This window comes from Drosophila subobscura, chromosome E (assembly GCF_008121235.1).
Source record: "Drosophila subobscura isolate 14011-0131.10 chromosome E, UCBerk_Dsub_1.0, whole genome shotgun sequence".
Lineage (NCBI taxonomy): Eukaryota > Metazoa > Arthropoda > Insecta > Diptera > Drosophilidae > Drosophila > Drosophila subobscura.
In genome coordinates, this window is record NC_048531.1 from 4,038,376 (window position 1) to 4,057,264 (window position 18,889).

The 18,889-nt window shown below is 43.4% G+C and overlaps 2 protein-coding genes across 2 annotated transcripts; both read left to right on the forward strand.

Moving 5' to 3' along the window:
- Nucleotides 1-9,390: 9,390 nt before the first annotated feature.
- LOC117890243 lies at nucleotides 9,391-11,547 on the forward strand. Its single transcript, XM_034794989.1, has 6 exons — nucleotides 9,391-9,717; nucleotides 9,774-9,937; nucleotides 9,999-10,391; nucleotides 10,446-10,622; nucleotides 10,677-10,966; nucleotides 11,026-11,547. Exons 1-6 carry the CDS (start codon nucleotides 9,444-9,446, stop codon nucleotides 11,462-11,464), a joined length of 1,737 nt encoding a protein of 578 aa, XP_034650880.1. The 5' UTR covers nucleotides 9,391-9,443; the 3' UTR covers nucleotides 11,465-11,547.
- A 6,677-nt stretch (nucleotides 11,548-18,224) lies between these two features.
- Nucleotides 18,225-18,664, forward strand: LOC117890446. Its single transcript, XM_034795277.1, has one exon. It carries the CDS (start codon nucleotides 18,325-18,327, stop codon nucleotides 18,577-18,579), a length of 255 nt encoding a protein of 84 aa, XP_034651168.1. The 5' UTR covers nucleotides 18,225-18,324; the 3' UTR covers nucleotides 18,580-18,664.
- Nucleotides 18,665-18,889: the final 225 nt, after the last annotated feature.

Sequence of the window (18,889 nt, forward strand, 5' to 3'; positions counted from 1 at the left end):
GGCCGCTCCGGCGTCTTTTATAGCCGAAGAGCCGGTAATGAGAGCCGGTTTTCTGTGCTTATAGCCCCCGGCAGTGATCCATCTACGCCAGCTGATGGTGGTCTCTGTTTTGGTTTAGGTTTTTGTTTTGGTTTTTGTTTTGTTTTGTTTGGGTTTTGCCTCGTCTCGTTCTTTTTTTTTGCGATTCGCTAGGCTTTGTATGCCATCTTGGTAAGTACTTTCATCGGTCTTTGGCCCGAGGCTACGCAGACTCCAACGCGGCACAAGTCCAAGTCGAAGTCCAGGCCTGTTCTCTATGAAAGCATTTGTTCATGAAACCACAGACACTCGACGTTTGCCGGTGCGCAATGGGGCATCGAATCAATTATATAAATAGAACATAGACATGGCACAGACATGAAAGATCATAGGTCTTGGCTGGGAGTTGGAGAGGTGGAGTTGGGTCCATGCTCCGGCGCTGTTCACTCATTATCGCGGCACTCTATCAACAGTCGCAATGGAAACTTTCCACTGAGCGCCCCATGCCAGCAGCTGCCAAATCCCAATACCCGACCCACCAGCAACGCCTCGCCCCGTTATCCCAAAGAGTCGCAGAAGCAGAGAGTCTGAGAGTGGAGGAGTAAGAGCGTCAGAGGCGAAGAGTCAGCGAGTCAGATCCACATCCAGATATCGCAGCGGAGGTGTAGCTGCGCTCTCGCACTGAAAGTTGAGACGAGCAAAAGGAGAGAGACAGACAGACAGACACGACGACGGCAAAGTTTTTTCATTTGAATCCTATTATTTCAACGTAGTTGTAATCTTATTATCCACGAGATGACAGCAAAATGACATTTAGAAAATTTCACGCTGTGTGAAATGTACAAAAAAACAAAAAAGAGAAACGTAAAACACAACGGAAAAGCAAACCAAACCACACCAAGGAGCAGCAGAAGCAGAAGGAGCAGTTGAGGGTGGAGGAACAGGAGCAGGAGCACAAGTCGAACCAGATCCAACACGGGAATGCAAGAAAGTCAGCCAAGCAATGCGTATGGGGGCGGGGCGTTGATGGACTGAAGGGATGGCTCTGGTCTGAGGTTCCTGATTGGGATTGCGTACTGCGGTCCGCGACTCCCTCTCCCCCTCAAACTTGGTGTTATTCTTTGGGTTGGGCGTGTTTTTCACAAGTTTTCCTGGCTGCTGCTGCTGCTGCCGCCTGTCGCTGCTTTCCTTTTAATTTCAATTCTGACATTTGTTTGTCTGCTGTCAAAATAAAGTAGCTTTCGCCGCAAAAAGAAATAAACCTTAAGATTGCGATTGAAAAATGTTTCAGCTCCCTCTCCAACCCCACCCAGTTGCGGTCGAAACTTTTCCCTTACGCAATAATAATAATAATAATAATAAACTAAAGCTTGGCTTGACTTTTCCTGCAAATACTTTGAAATCCTCGTGTGGTAATCTTAGTTCAATTTGCCTGCTACCAAGAATGACAAAAACTCTGACACATGTGCCTGGATTGCCGGTTTGTGTTTGTCTAAAGAAAAAAGTTTTCAAAAACCACAAGAGCCTGCCGAAAACCTCAAAACTTTATCATAATAATGGTTCATAAAAGGAGAGAGTATTCCATGTATACATTTGTCTGATCATTGTTTATTTTTTCTAGAACTAAATCTTTGCGAATCTTTCGAGGAAGTGTAATGGATTTGACTTACGACTGACCTTTGATGCTTTACCCAGGATATTTTTGCTGGGAAAACTTGCAAAACATAATCAGTCTAGAAAGTTGCGTGTAAGACTCCCCCGCCACATGCCCTGGCATGCTCCCTCCGCCAACTCTAGCTCTGGAAATTAAGTACAATTTTCATTTTAAATTAAGCTGCCAGGGCATCCCCCCGACACACACAGCAGGCTCCCACTCAGCGAGCAGCCAACAGCCACGAAACATGCTCGATGCTCCCGCTCAGCTTTCGACGTCATTAATCACCGCAGAGGCAACAACAAGAGCCAGAAATATCCTAGCCAAAGAGCATTTGTCAGAGTCTTTGGGTTACTTTTGCTCGGCGAAAAGCATTTTCTAATCGCTATCCCCCCGAAAAAAAGAGAAAACCCGAGTTGAAAAAGTTTCGCCCCAGAAATCGGTCTGGGCGAAACACATGTCAGTCGGGGGACTCGGCATCCCAGGTCTATGGGGAGCTGCGCTGTCCAACTATGGTGGAGGCCCACCTGTCTGGGGCCTTTTTTTGTGTGAGCTGTTAGAAAAATGGTCGCTAAATTTGCGTGAAAAGGCAAATAATTTCGAATTCCCGGGGGGTTCTAAATAAGTAAATTTAAATTGCATTTGTATGCGTTCCAAATTTGTGCTCCCCGCTTACTGGGGAAATGCAGGGGTGGAGGGGATGTTTTGTTTGGTTGTGTGTTTTGGCCAGAAGTTTTTGTTGCTGCTGCTGTTATAAATTTGCGTGTCAAAAGCGACGAGGTGAAGGTTTTTTCGGTTTTTTTTTGTGTTGGTTTGATGTTTCGCATACGGAAGGAAGCCTCTGCCTGTGCCACTCCCCACCTCTGTTTTGGGTGGTGGTTGGCAAATGTTAATGTCCTTATCAGCGCTTCAGCATTTTTACATGTGTCCGCATTTGAAATATGCGGCAGTGGCAACTGTTTTTCTGCCACTTTGCATGCAACTGCAACCCAGAGACGGAGTCGGTTCTTGGGCTGGTAAGCTCCTCTTTTTGTTGCTTCTCCTGTTGCTGTTTGCCGTTTGCCGTTTGTCGCTTCCGTTGCAGTTGATGTCAAGTGTCAAGCGTAGCCGACAGTTGAAGTTATTTATTATAACGACAATTACACCGAAATGTTGGCCAACAGTTCACGTGTTGGTCCTGTCCTGTCAGCGCTCTCGCCAATAATTACATTTTCTGCGCTTCCCTCAAATGGAAATTAGAAAATGCCAAAAAAGCGGACACAAAGGACACGAAACGAAGAGCTCTTTTCGTTGCTATAATGTGTGGATTGTTATTGCCCCAGCCACACCCATTGCACACACATACACAAGCCACACACACACACACACATGGAAATCTCTTTGAACGGCAAAGAGAAAAAGATTTCCCTTCGTCTCAATCGAATCCCGCACCGAAATCGTTGAAATTTGCTAATGTAATGATGCTTAAAAGTGTTTCAAAGTATTTCCTTTTCCCTGTTTATTTTTATTTAAATGCCGGCATGTGTGGGACCCCCCGATGGGTCGATGGGATTGTCTGTGTGTGGGCGTTTGATTGAATTGAAAATGCTTTTGCCGAAAATATTTCCAATCGCCTCCTCCCTTGTCTGTTTTCCACATTCAAAGCTGCTGGAAAGTTGCAAATAATTTGCTTAATGTATTTAGCTGGCAGCCGCAAGAACATTGATAGAAAATAGTGGACTCTGGAGCTGGCTTCGGTGCTCGTATCTATGGATCGTCTCATCTGCCCAAGTGCTGAGCCCGCACACATAACGAGTTATATAGAAGTTTTTATCGTGTCTGGCTTTATACGAGTCAATTACTGCCGCTGTCTTGCCCCACGCTTATCGTTGCCCATAAATCTGCCCCAAAACTACGTGACTGTGGGGGGGAAAGAGGAAGTAAACATTGTTGGCAGGGGATTTACTTCCCGAATGGCATAAATGAGAGAAGCAAATCATGGCAAATAAACATTCGAATAACGCACCAATTAACCAATTTCTACTAAACATTCCCGGAACTCCCAACAGAGTTGACATTTTTTATATATTTTTTATATATATTTAGCCTATTGGTCGTGACGCTTGTAGCTGTTTGTGCAGCCAGATTTTGTAGATAATAAGATTCTAGCTAAATATTTATTGTTTCTAATTAAATGTCTCAGATATAACCACATTTATCCAAACAGAAATGTTTACTGATTGCGGAAAATATCTTAGACTGAAGAAAAGGTCAGGCATAGTGTTGGTTTTTAAACTAAAATATAAAAGAAGTTTTAGAGAGAAAATGCTCAAATTTTCAGATAACTATTTCTGTTTATTTTAATTTTTTACACTGGCAAAACCTGCCATGGTGCACACTGTAACATATCTTTAAATTAACTTTAGATAGGGAAAACTTTAGAGAAAAATTATTTAAAATTGTAAGACATGGATCGAAAACAAATAGATTTAAATTGATTAAAATAGATTTCAATTGATTAAAACACATTTTTTATTTAAATACAAGTGAATTCAATGTAATTTAAATCTAAGAAACGAATACTTAATTGAAAAACGGTTATAAGTAATGCAAAAAATTAAGATTTGTTTATGTTTCTCCCCTAAGTTATCTCTCAATCCTCTTATTTCAACTCTTGTTATATAGACTTTATTTCTTGTCGCTATCTATAATCCTTTAAGCACCACTATTCCCTCAATTATGACCATATTACTGCCATTAAAATGTGACTTAAAAAGCTGCAACATATCCATCCATCTGGCTGCGGCTGCAGCTACACTTCAGCTATTCATTTAGAGCCACTCGAGCGTGGCGATACACCCACTTGCAGTGAAAAGACCCAGCCGATCCGACGCGCTACTCCCCCTAAGTTCAATGCCATAAGTCTCCAGACTCTGTTGAGGTTTCTCTTGGCTCGTCCTTTTTGTATTTATTATTTTAGAGAGCCTCTGTGCAGGGGCCATGTGTTTCTGTGGGTGCATATTTAACGAGCACCTGCTGTGTGCCACTTCAGCCACTATAATATCCCAAATTAAAACTTTAACTAGCGCGCCGAGAGTCCTTCAGCAAGTGCAGCAAAGCCAGCGACAGACTGTCATCATTATCATTAACAGACACTGCCGTTCCGTGGCACATGCAACGCCCCCCTCCCCCCGCCGCATGCACACACAAACATTCCACTATCTTTCGCACCTTCTATGAGCGGGCCTCCACTTTGCCCAGTTGATGGTGCTACAACAGCTGCTGGCCCTGCTCCTGCTCCAGCTGCAGCGCTTCGTACTTCTCCCCTCCTCCACCAGTTGTTGTGGCGCTTATGAGTATTATTGTCACTGTACTCAGCAGTGTAGTGGCCGCCATGTGCGCCCAAAAAAGTGGCAGAGACAGCGGAGGAGCATGAAGCATGCAACTGGCTCTGAGCTTCTGACGATGAGGTGCAGCTTCCGTTTGCAGTTTTGCAGTTTTCATGCTCCTTCGCCAGCAGACGGCTTAGTGTCATAAGTACGAGTGTGTGTGTGGATGTGCTGCTATGTTATGTGGCATAAAAAACAAAATGAAGGCGTTAATCTCTTCAACAAACTAGAGTCCGTCTGTTGTGTCCGCTTAGTGGTGGGTTGTGGGTGCAAGGTTTATGTTGCACATAGCGCTGCTTGCACTTTGGCCTAACATAATTTATGCACTGGAACTAACTTGGCCCAGCCACCCACCCAGACAACGGCAAGTCGGTAGTTGCATATGTAATTAGGTGCTCTCGGATAATGCCAGTGCCATTAGTGGCAGACACTTTTGCCTGCAATGATTCAGGAAGCGCGAAGAATAAGGTTTACACCGGAAAAGGGGTAAACATGGACTTGCCAGAAGCTCTTCTAATGTCTGTCTACCACAAGGTGTTCCACAGTCCAAATTCACTTATCAAAACAAAATTTGAGTATGGAACAATAAAGTGTTGAGTTCGATAAGACGTGTTTCTGTGGTGCTCTTGGAGCAACGCACTCCCATTTATTGGCATCCACGCTGAACATGCTTTGAAGGACTAAACAGAGGCTCTGTGATATTTTTCATTTCACTCAATATTGCGCACATGCGTGAATTTTAGTACACAAACTGAACGCCAGGCAGCACAATGGCGCCACTAAAGAGAGAGAGAGTTACAGAGACAGAGAAAAAGTCACAGAGAGAGAGAGAGAATTTCTTCTCGGAGCGCGTCGTCGCCTGCCAGCTGTTCTCCACGAAGCACACGGCAGGACTTCGTTTAATTTCCTTGCCTCAGCGCCTAAAAGCGTGCTTCGTGCCGTTTCCTTGCTTTCAGGTTTTCCCTTGACTGTTTTCTCTGCGCTGTTTTTTCCACCGTATGCCTTGGGGTGCTCTGTGTGTGTGTGTGTGTGGGCGTTGGGGTGCTGCTTGGGTGGCTGTTGTTGTTTCTGTTGCTGCTTTCAATTCAATTTTTCGCCAGCTGTTGTGCTTAATTTGAACTTTAAGCATTTTCCTCTTTGCCAGCGTACGCGTTGGTGGATTTTCTGCCTTCTAGTGGCTGCCTTCCAGCCCCTTCAGCTGCTGTTGGCTGTTACTGGGCTTGGGCATTTCCGGGTTTAACGCTGCGACGAAGGCGACAGCTCAATATAAAGAGAGTAGAAAAGTAGTCGATTACCAGGAGCATTGCCACAGCCACAGGCCCATCAGAGTGGGTTCCAGAAGCGACTTGAAGCCTTTGTGGGTCAGTCTAGCTAACCGCTAATGAAGACTTATATCAGGGCCAACGACTCGCTTGGCCAATGCACTTATTTACGGTTAGGGGCTCTGCGCATTTTCCCTTGGCATAGGAATGTGCCCCCGAAATAGTACGAAATATAGACTGGTTGACAGTATAAATAATGTGTTCCTTTGCCTGAATTTATGGCACTTGTATGTCTTCTGGTCTTCGACTGGCCTATAAATTAGTGGGGAGGCCAGTCAGACGATGCGTGTGTGGGGCTCGCACTCCTCCCACTCGCTAATAACCGACACGCAACATAAGACACACACACACATGCTACACACACACACAGATACACCACCTCCTGGGATTGTGTGGCCGTGTGACAGCGGCTTTTGTGGTTTTAAAGCCTTTTGAGAGGTGACACATTAGGATTAGACAGCCATTAATTGCCCAGCACTCAAGGCACTCGATTACACCAATTAGTTGTAGCATTAAAGTAAGCGCATTTAAATTTTTTGGCTAGTTGGGCAGATTTATTGTCACGAGAGAATCATTTAGAGGCTACTCCATGTCTAGGATATTGTGCAGCACAGGCAGCAGGGTCGACGCGGTCCGTGATGATGGTGCGGCGGTCCATGATGATGCGGCGGTCCGTGATGCCCGCCGCCGCCATGATGTGGTGGTCCACCATGTCCATGTCCTCCTCCATGTCCACCATGTCCTCCTGGTCCTCCGTGCGGTGGTGGCATATTCTTGTATTTTCAAGTGTTTAGTTCTGCTCTTTCAAAAATTAACGTGCGAAACGTAGCAACTCCTCGGGGCAACTAAATCCCAATCGACAAACGTTTCAAATGCTTATCAAAGCTGTACCCAGCACTCATAAAGATACTATGCTATCTAATCTGCTTTTGTATAACTAGCTAATCGATAAACTAGAGCAAACATTGAGCAAAATATTATGACCCTGGCGATGAGTAAGAGCTTGTAAAGTCGGCCCCGTGGTTAGTCATGCTCTGGAAAACCCCTCTAAGGTCGGTCTCCAGCCTGATGCCGCAGTCAAACATCTGGGGAACTTTTATTTTTAGCGTTAAGCTATGGAAAGTTATGTACATCTGCTATACAGATAACTTAGCGATAAGATTGGTCAGACTTAGTTGGAACTTTAGTTAAAAATTCTAGTCGAAAATTATGTGGAATTCCGCACTTAAAATTTATTTATGCCTCAATTTCGTTGGAAACAAAAGTGAAACTATTTCATGGAAGAACTTAATTTGTGATTTTAATTAATTTTTAATTATTACGTTGCTGCGATTGTTATCTGCTTGATTCCCTTTCACATTTAAGTCACTCATGAAAGGACTTGTAATTGGCAATGCAACCGTCGCCTGACCCAGATCAGAAATCAGGAGGATAAAAACTAGCAGCAACAAGCAAGTATTTCCCAGGAAGAACTTGAGCGCGGATGGGCCATGGGTCAGTGTGTTGGCTTGGCTTGGCCTCTTCGAATTCAATTAATTTTATCTGCATCAATTTTCCTTTTATAATCGCATCAGAGTGTGACGGCAAACGGCCAGAGCCAGAGCCAGAGCTCGCATGAGCATTCGTGGGGGAAAGGAGGCACCCAAAAAAAAAAGGACCGCAGCTCGTAAAATATATAAAGTCATTGCAAAAGCCAATTTGTATATCAGCAAAGGCAACACAGGCACAGGCACAGGACGAGACCCACGCTCAAGTCCTGGCCCATGCCCAGGCCCATGCCACGCCGATTATCAAACTGCGAATGTGGCACAGAGATGTTGCCTTTCGCCCGTGCCCCAACGCAAACTTACTTAAAATGCTCTTAACCAAATGGGGGCATACATATGTATGTACGTTTGTATATCCTTTTGTGCTGGGGTAACCAAATCCTGTGTCGTCTCGTTCCCTTGCTTTCATGGTAACAATTACATTTCACAGATTTTCATTCGTTTTGGGGGTTCGAGGAGGGTTCGCGTGGTTTGCTGTTGCATGTCCGCGTTTGGGTGTCCTTTATTTTGGCCTGGCTTACATTATCGTCGGCTCGACTGGAGTCCTCCCGGTTTGGTGGCGGTGCGGCGTTGATGTGCGACGTCTAAATGTGAGAATGTTGTGTGAAAATGTTTAAAATCCACGCAAGCCTCGCCAAGCGCAAATGCTCTCAGCACGCCATAAGTGCCGGCAGGAGGAGGAGAGTGAGGAGAGCGAGGATTTAGCTGTTTGTGTGTTTGTGTGTCCTGACCAAGGAGTGGCCACTTTTTGCATGAATGGCGTGGCGAGCACCAAGAAAGGAAGTAAATAGTGGAAAAGGCATAAATAATAGCAAATAATACGGCGACAATGCGCACAAATTTGCCGCTAAAGTGTAGTCATTGTTGAGCGAGTCCTGTGTCCTGAGTCCCTCGTCCTGTGCGTGTGCCCCTGTCCCCGAGATCTTTTGCTTTTGCTTTTGCATGATTTTGCTGTTTAAATTTATTACACATTAGATTTATGAACGCGTTGAGTTGAGTGTCCGCTGCCTCGCGCTCCGCTAACGACACTTGTCATTGCCTTTTTGTGGCCTGGATTCTAGCGGCTTTAATTTCATTGTTGGCCGCATAATTTCTATTCCCATTTGAACTGTGTGCTGCGAGGCGTCTCCTTGTGGTTGAGTTTCCCACAACATTTTTCGCTTTCCACTTTTAATCACATGTTTTGTGCCGAGTCCTTGCGTGGCTTTCAACGTGGCCCCGCAGTCGCTTATTAGGAAGTGTGACAGAATTCAAAATTGAAGAGGAAACGTATACGCCTTGCCACTTGCCACTTTCCACTTGCCACACGAAGGTGCCCGACTATAATTTGCGGTTGCAACTATCAACTTTGATATCTGGTTTAAAATTTTGAAACTTGTTTTAGTCAGCTCACCTCAGGGTTCAGGTGAACATTTTATTTAGTTTATTTTTGAGTTCTTTATTTTAAATTCTAAGTAGATTTTTATTCACATTTCAAACTCAAACAAAATAAGTTACTGCAGGCACAGATAGATACAACAAAGAAATAATTACAATGACATCGATTGTTGGTGCACCGCCAGCGGGTGTGGCCGCGGCCGTTAGTCCCTGGGAGACGATCGAATGGCCGCCAGAGATTGAGCAACACATCTACAAGGATTGGGGAAGCTACTACTCACGCCGGCGCAGAGAGAACTTTGCCATGCACTACTTTAACAAGGCACTCGATCTGGATCCCAAGGACCACATGACAATGTACAAACGCTGCCAGAGCAAACGGAAGGCGGCTCAGACTCAGGGCGCGCTGTTGGACAGTCGCGCGGCGGCGAGTAAGTATCGGAGGAGTCCACTTTTGTGAGCCTGCGTTTGAGCGCAATTTTTACAGGCATGGCTCGCACGACGAGTGGCGAAAAGGCTTTCATTAATCTGGAAATCTGTGATGCTCTGTACGAACTCAATCAGTTTGAAAACAGCATGGCCGAGACGCAAAACAACATTCGCCAGTTTACGGGCAATAAGACTAAAAGCTTCGAGAATCGCTTGGTGGTGGTGGGTGTACCCATGGAGGATAGCTATTGGATCCATTTACAGTCCCTTTTCTCTCTGACAGGTCGAAGAAGTTATACAAGATTGTACGGGTGAGGCATTGACCGCATTCTTCTCGAAACACCAAAGAACCGTCCAGGTCGTCAACGAGCTGTTCAAGGCCAGTGAAATAGTGGACAAGCGTCCGCTGTGGAAGGTGTTGAGGGAGCAGGGCAAATGCGATGTACTCAGCATACCCGAGGTGGAGGAGCAGCTCCTCTCACCACTGGAGATAGCGCGCCGAAAGCGCGCCTTTAATATATTCCATCAGACATACCTCAATGAGTCCTGGGTGGATGTGGTGTTCATGAAGAGTCTGCTGAATAATCCCGCACTGCTGCTCAGTCAATGCAAGGAGTCCAACTACTTTCTAAACAAAATCTCCGTCAAGCAGTACGAGATTGTGCGGAAGTTTATGGTAAGTCCTCGAACTTCAATGCATCCCCAAACCAACTCCTCTTTTCTTTTACAGAAAATGCTGCAATCGCGTAGTCCCTTGTACTACGAGAACTTTATCAAGTATCGCAACAAGCAGTTGTCGGATCGGTATCGTGAGTCCTACCTGTACCATGTACAGTACCAGACATATCGCACCATGAATGCGGCCCTCAAGCGTGTTCGTGTGCTGCGCAAGGAGCGGCGAGTGAAGGTGAGATCCGACAGCATTGGGGCAGGGCTAATCCTTTTGCTTTTCCCTTGGCAGACTTTAACCAAATACGTCGAGGAGGTAATGGGCGATTATGTGGTGAAGAAAACGCATCGCGTCATGTGCTGGAAGTTCGAGTTTCTCAATGAAATGTACAACACTTTGGGTCTGGCGCTGGCCGAACAACTGAAGCCACCGAAGCGCTTTAGTGTCATTGGGAATTCGGCGATCCTGCAGCTGCTACATTTGCCCACAGACAAGGTGATGGAATTTGTTTCCTTTGTGTTTGGAGATCGATCCACGCACGCAGAGCCGGATCTCTACGATCCCGCCACCACGAGAGCCAAGTTAGATCAAAGTAAGGGTAGACTTTCCACACATTTTACATATTATTTTTTTCACTCAGGAGACTGCAGGCACGCCTCGAGCATCGCATGATCTTTGCCAAGTATTCCATCGAAAAGTGTTATCTGTTTCATCAGATCTCCCAATGCCATATGGACCAAGGACACCATTCGGAGTGCGCATTTGCTGCACGCAGGGGCGTAAAGGAGTCGGCGAATTGCAACAGCAATCTCTGGAAGTTCCTCAATGTGGTGCAGATAGTCAAGGCAAATGCTGTGGTGCACAAGCTAGAACAAACGAAAGACGCACTGGATGATGCCCTCCCCATTGCCAAGGCTCTCAAGTCCAGGGATTTGGTTTCCTTCGTGGAGCTTTGTATGGTGTGTAATCAGGAAGAGTCCGCCACGAAGAAGGCCACTGTGGTCCTGAGTCGTCGTGCCAGCAAGGCCAGTAATCGCTCTATGGCCAGCTCCAAGGAGCTCTCAGAAGGCAGCGATTAGCTTTTGAGGTTTTGTTTATGGATTATTGTTTTTTGTCCTGCAATATTTTATTAGAGGGGCCAGCGAGACTGGTAATTTTAAACTTTCCTTTTCAACACAAATAAATAAAAACTTAATTAAAATTAAAGTGTAAAGCGTCATGGAAATTCTTCCAACTCTCAGATACTCCCATTTTTTTTGGAGTAATAAGTTTATTGTTACAAGACAAGTTCAATGAGTTATTGAATACAAAGTTCTTTCTCTCACACACACTCTCGGAGGCTGAATTGAATCTCTCTCAGCGTCACTTTCGCCCCGATCTGCTTTTCGCTCTCGTCTGAGTTCGCTCTCGTTTGAATTCGCTCTTGTCTTCATTCGCTCTTGTCTGAATTCGCTCTCGTCTGAATGCGCTCTCATATTTTCTTGCTTTGCGTTCTCTGCTGTTGTGATTTAAATTCCCATTGAACGCGAATTCGCCCTTTCTCGTTTTTGTCTTTGACAAAAATATATGTACATATGTATGTTTGTATGTATGTAAATATATGAACGTATGTAAATATATGTACATATATATGCAAATCTTCTCCCTGCCCCAATTAGCCTCAAATAAAATCCAAGTGATTTCACTTAGTTTTTGAGCACTTAAAAATTTTGCATTAAAAGGCACTTTATGCCCAAAAGTTTTTGTAATGCACTCGCCGCAATCTTCATTGGCCAGCAATAAAAGTGGCAGGCAACGTGTGATTAAAACTTTTATTCTGTGCCACATTTTTGAAGGAAAGCCTCCTCCGCCACACACACACACACAGCGCCACACACACTCTTATAGCACCTGGAAAAAGGTGTCGTAAATATTCTATCAACTCGATTAAATTATAACAAGTGGATTTTCATGTTTTTGTGCCGCATTTATGTGTTTTTATTGTGCTAATTTTATGCGAGCTGTGGCGCGCGACGACTGCCTCCTTAGGCAATTTTGGCAGAAAGCTTCCCGCGTCCTACCCTCACATCCTCTCCCGAACACCCACATAGCAACCCACCCATAGATAGGGACCTGTGTGTCGGGGACTGCAATAATACTTGGCACACATTTAGTGGCAGCATTTAGTGGCACACTGCGGTCTCGGCGCCAACGAAGTTCATTCTTGGGACACTCTGCCGCACACACACACACACACACACACACACTTGGCAGTGTTTTTCGGCCTGACGCGGCACTCACTTCACCTGGCTGGCACCTGGTGTGTGGCATGGCCATGGCATGGCGTGGCACCTCCCAACTGCCTTTTGTCTTATCAAACTTTTTGGAGCGCGCATGTGTTTATGCCACAAATGGCACTTTTGCGGCAGCGCATTTTATTTTTTACTGCCACTTTTCGTCATTTTGCTTTATCATTTTTATATGTATCGTATACATACATATATGTGTGTGTGTGTGTGTGTATATATAATATACATATGTATATATAAAACGACAAACAGACTGCAGGTTCTGGTCGTGCTTAAAGTTACAAACAAAAATATACTATCGAATTTTTCTACTATGGCACTAAGCCATACATATGTGGGATAATAACTTGTTTTCTTTAAACAATTTCAATATTTGGTAGCTTACTTGGTTAGGAAAAGATGCCACTTACAGGCTCATGTTTAAAAATGGAACAACACCATACAAAAATGCATTTTACAAAATTGTCAAAGTTGCAAAAAAAATTAATATTTGTAGAAAATTTTAACTTTGACTCGGCATATCGTCGGGTATAATTATTCTATCACCACGAAAATTCCTGTAGGTTGGTACAATTTTCTAGCATATGTGGTTATCCACGCTGCATATTATATTCAGTAAAAATTATAAATGTGGCAAACAGGAAATGTGGAAATTTGAACTATGAGTAAGCGATCTACAACAGCTAAATTTTTCTTTCGTGTAAACACATTCAAAAGTTTCACATTTTCCCATATCTGCAAATTGTGTTCCTGAAATGAAACCCAAATTATTTTCCAACAGCTCTATAACCAAACTATAATAATTTATGAAAAATCTCGACAAGCTCAAGCTCCTCTTCTCGTTACTTATCAAATTCTTACAGTATCAATATTCAGATATCTATCACATTCCGTAATTCCCACTCTCACCCACAGATAGCACTCCAACTAGCAGTCAATTCCATTTAGACCTCTGCTTATGGCGTAGAGGAATTTAAATGGCCTCCTCCTTCCCCATTTTGGGGTTGGGTTTTATTGTGCCCAACTGGAACAGGAACTGTCTGTCCTGGCAGACCTGCCGAAAGGTGTGCAAGGCAAGCCAACTAATGACCCCCGCCTCCGCCCCTGTGTTTATATGACAGTCGGGGAAAGTTTATAAATATTTATGGGGCCTCGACTCCGCCTTTTGTTGCTTACTTTCATCAAGCTCGAAGTCATTTGGTTATTTTAAAATTCCGAGCAGGCGTAGATTCATTTTTGACACCCGACACATACCCCATGCCCCCAACAGGAGGCATCTGCCGCACGTTGTTGCCATTGTCACGCACACACGTACTATATTTTTTACGCGCATATCATATTACACACACACACACACGCGCACACCCTGCCGCATTCCCTTGGTGTTGGCTTAAAGGACTCGACGACCCCTTTCCCGGTACTGAGGGGATGTTTGCGAAGGTTTTGTTGGGGCCCCGTCAAAGTAAATAGAATCACGTACACTAATTATCATCGCCATTGCACGAAGGACGCTCAAAAATATATCTATATATTTTTATTAATTTCGGTAAGGTAACGCCCCGCGCCCCCCCCTTTGTAAGCCATCAGCTTTGCCTTTTTCCCTTTCCGCTCATGGGGAAAATTTTAATTGAGATCCCCGTTCGGTGATAGCAACGAGGAACTATTTGCCGGAAATTGGGGTGGTTGGGGGGATGCTGTATTCGAATGCAAAGTGCGTCCTCAAATGTATATAGTTTTGAATGGGTTGGTTGGTGGTTTAGATAAGGTTACCCATACGCGTACAATTAGCTGTGCTATTAGATGTAGATGTGTAGATATTTTGTGTAATGTGAGTCACGGCATTGATGGGCAGCGAGCTGTGTTGAAGGTCTCGACGAAATCAATTCAAAATCCCCCAGCTGATAACTATTTGAGAGCTTTTTTGTGAAGTGGCAATGGATGACTTAATTGGAACAAGGTTAAACATAGCTAAAATTAGCTAAATAGATGTATCAAATTGTTTCGAATTTAATAAATAATAATAATTACTCTATTAAAAGGTGAAGGCAAATTAATAACATACTCAGCAACACATTGAACTTGTTTAAACGATAAAAGCTAATAAAAAGATAAGATCACTGGCTATAAGAATTCAAATGAAAGATAAAAACACAACAGGGTCTTGGTAGATATTTCTGATATAATAATACTTCTGTATTATTTAAATGGAATTCTACACCCAACACATCTCTTGCCAACCTACAACTATTTACTAATATTACAATATCATCAGTCAACCCGATGTACATACAGTTGCGAAAAAAATAATAGCACCACTGCAGCACATTTTGTTCTTGGACAAAAAAAAATCAATTACTGTTGCGATTTTTTTAAATTTTTAGTTTTTTCATATAGTTAAGTATTCCCCATTAACAAACAAAGGTTTGCCTTTCTTCAAATTTCTGTCTTTATATTTTTTTTTGTAACTTTAAGAAAAAATACCACGAATATGGCGAAAAAAATAATAGCACCGTTAGCACTATTTTAAGTGAATATCCGTAATTTCGCGGAATTAATTTTGTATTAACCACGTATTTATTAGTTTTAACTAATATTTCATTGTTTCTATCATAAAAGCTAATAATAATCATTACAATAATACGTGGAAAGCTCTGAAATGCGAAAAAGCGCGACCCTTGCAAAAAATTTATGTTTGACGTAAAAACTTACAGAGAATTTGGTCAATTGGTAGGCAGTTTCAATAAAATGATTAAAAACGCCTTAAACTATGAAGAAAAGTGTAAAACACGTGGATGAAAACGATCTATGACCCCTTTTAGGGTCAAAATGCTGATTCGCGAGAGCAAGAAGGTTCTCTTCAAGAATGCTATCGAGCTTAAAAAAAAGCTTAAAATAAAAGCGACGGGCTAGAAAGTTTTGAAATATCTTAGACAACATAGCCTAAAAGCCTGATCCCCAAAAAAAATCGCACTTTTAAACGCCAGACAAATTACTAAGCACATGATGTTTGCAAGGGAGCATGCCAATTGGACATCCCTATAATGGAGCATAAATTTTAATGTCAGATGAGTAAAAAGTGTTTTATTTACTGAAAAGGGATCTCGATCATACTTAAGACGTTCAAGGAACACCAGTACACCAAAGGAAACCATTAAAAATAAAAGGTTGAATTTAATGGTATGGGCCTGCTTCTCTTACTATGGAGTAGGGCCAATACATTGACTATAAACCATCATGGATCAGCACGTGTCCTTGAATTTCATGGAGACAGTAATGGTACCCTTTGCAGAATACAAAATTCCACTCGTATGGGTCTTTCAAACGGAAAATAACCCCAGCATAAAAGCAAAGGAATGGTTCTGGGCCAACACTGAACGTGTTAAAGTGGCCTGCACAGTCGCCTGACATAAAACCCATCGAAAATCTGTGGTCCGACGTCCAGAAGGAAGTTGCTGATTCCAAACCAACCACTGTCGGATCCCTTTGAGAACAAATTTAAGAGTCCTGGTCCAAAGCTCCCCAAAAGCTATGCCTGGACTTAGTGGATTCCATGCCAAGACGCTGCGCAGCTGATGTTGCCAAAATAGGACACTGAACTAAATCTTGAATGATAAATATTGATTTAGAATTAATAGTTCAAAAGGGTTAACTAAGAAATTCATTACTTGTTGGTCATTTTTTAAATTTTAAATCCATTTTTCAAAAGTGGTGCTATTATTTTTTTCGCCTAATTTTACGAGTTTCTCTAAAGTTCCTTAAATAACTTAAAAGCCTTACAAAAAAGGTGCTTTTTTTTGTTGTTCCCAGATTTGTAAGAGTCTTCCCTTTCTAAAAATGTGCTTAAAGTTTCCTTAAAGTTAAAAATGTGAGTTGGGCAACTATTTGAAAATTGCTTGTGGTGGTGGTGCTATTATTTTTTTCACAGCTGTATGTACATATCTCTGTACCTACGTAAGACCCCTACAAACATAGGGTACTTCACACAAACCTGAACACTACGCTTCCCAGTACGCTTTAGACTCTGATAAGAGCCCACAGTGGGGCTGTGTGGCCTTTATCTATAGATAACACTCGTCGCGCAATAGTCCGAGATTGGCAAAGAACTTAACTTTAATAGTAAAATCCAGCGTATTGCCCAGTGCCACACAGAACGCGCTCGGTGGAACAAGTCGCTTCCGATAGACCCAAAACAGTAAACGATCAAAACATGGACCATCGTACTCGTGTCGTAGAGGTGGTGCAAGTGGCACCGCAGCCTGCCACCACGGTCATCGTACAGTCGCCTCCAGCGCCGCCGCCGAAGGAGAAGGGCTGTTGCTGCTGCCCCTGCTGTCCGTGCTGTTGTGGATGCGGCGATTGCTGTTGTTGCTGCACCATCATGTGAGGGAAGGAGAACACTTCCATAAACACTGGACCACCGATCCTTAAATGCGTTACGTTCAATTAACCTTCTATGTAGTGGCATTCGAGGTCACATAATTCCCACACACAGTTTTTTCGTGCAATAAAATTTTACGATTTGTTATAAATAATGCTTGACACTCCCTACACACTCTCCCCGCAACGCGCAGAACATATTGTCTTACATAAATCTCAATGCCGGGGCCATAACATAAAAAGCCAAATTTAATAACATGCCACAAAAATTTGTAGTTTTATGACACAACACACGGACTTGGGCTGAGGGAATCCTTTTCCGGCTTCGGGATGCGGTTGGGGAAATGCTCGCCACATCATTGCGAAGTTAGTTCACATTCCGAGTTATTATTTATTTGTGGCTCGATTTGCCAATAAAACCGGAAAATGTGTCAAAAGTGCTGCCAAGTTTGGCTCCCTTTGCCGAGCTGCTGTTGCCATTTGATAAAGGATTTTATGACTCTTTGGCCTCTCGAATTGCAACCGCAGCCTCAAAGTTTCTGCCGCCACCCAAAACATTTTGACAAGGGTGTCGCCGGAGTAGCAGTGCCAGTGCCGGCTCACACCTACCATCAGTTGTGTGTGTGTGTGTGTGCTTTTCCTTGGCCAGGTTTTATCTAAAGCTTAAACAAAATTACTCATACGCAATGTGATACGAAATGTGCCCGAGAACTGTGGTGCAGGTTTTTGCAATTGAAATGTGTGATTTATTTCGATTTTTCACAAAAAATATGCAGCAATGAAAGAAGATAGCCTTAATTGTTGGGAAAATATCTAAACAATCAGAGTTAATGCCAGTCTTAGACTCTTTTATCCTCAAAGTGCATGGAGCTAAGTCGGATTGTTAATTGAGAATATAAAAGTCTATCCTAGTCTGCCAAGAAATGTGTTTACTTTTTGCATGCATTTTAGTCAGAATAGTGCAAAATCGAGCACTGATAGACACATGTTTACATATTTGTATTTATCTACATATGTTTATGTACTGCGATTGCCCCACTGTTGTGGTGTTTTTTTTTTTTTCAACATTTTGTGTACTTTGTGTGTAATCAGGGGGAAGCTCATTGATCAAATTCCCAGGGCTTTAGATAAAATTGGGTAAATTATTTATTTCGAGGCAAAACTTTCAGTGCGTTGCTTCAGTTATAGGCGCGTACCCGGGCAGCGACCACTTAGTCGAAGCGTTTAGCCAAATTTAGTTAGTCAAAGGAAGCAACCAAGAAATCAAAGAGAGAATGTACTACAATCAAGGCTACCAAATGGACGTGATCGATCCGTACTATCCACCGGAAATCATCGAAGTGATGCAGCCCCCGCCGCCGGTGGAGGTGATAATGCCCTCCCCAATGTACTCGCAGCCCGTTGTGGTGGTGGAGCAGCCCCAATACGGCCCGACGGCCACAGGACCCTCCCAAGGCGAAATGGAATGCTGCCTGATGCTAGGCGCCTGCTGCGTCATGGAGGAGTGCGGCATGTGCGTCATCTCGTAGCACCGCGAAATATGGAATACATGTGTATGAAATATGTGGAATAAGAAGCGTGTAAACTAAATAATAAATCTAGACTGAAACCGAATGTGTGATGACTCAAAGTGTGCTGATAATTCGGGGCTACCAAAAGACACTCCAAGTATGATAGAGTCAAAGGAGAAATTTTCTGAGGAAAGAGTTCAATCTGATTAAAGTGTTTGTTACCAGCTGAGCCTCTGCGCCTCTCTCTTTTCTCAACTGAGTGTTAACCTGCACCTAAATATCAATAACAATAGATCTTAATTCAACCGACAACGAGCACCCTGATGGA

Bases quoted from the DNA above. Each gene is read 5' to 3' on its own strand.
- LOC117890243 (XM_034794989.1), top strand. From the start codon at position 9,444: ATGACATCGATTGTTGGTGCACCGCCAGCGGGTGTGGCCGCGGCCGTT. The intron at 9,718-9,773 runs GTAAGTATCGGA...CAATTTTTACAG, and splicing joins GGACAGTCGCGCGGCGGCGA to GCATGGCTCGCACGACGAGT. The intron at 10,623-10,676 runs GTGAGATCCGAC...TTCCCTTGGCAG, and splicing joins GCAAGGAGCGGCGAGTGAAG to ACTTTAACCAAATACGTCGA.
- LOC117890446 (XM_034795277.1), top strand. From the start codon at position 18,325: ATGTACTACAATCAAGGCTACCAAATGGACGTGATCGATCCGTACTAT.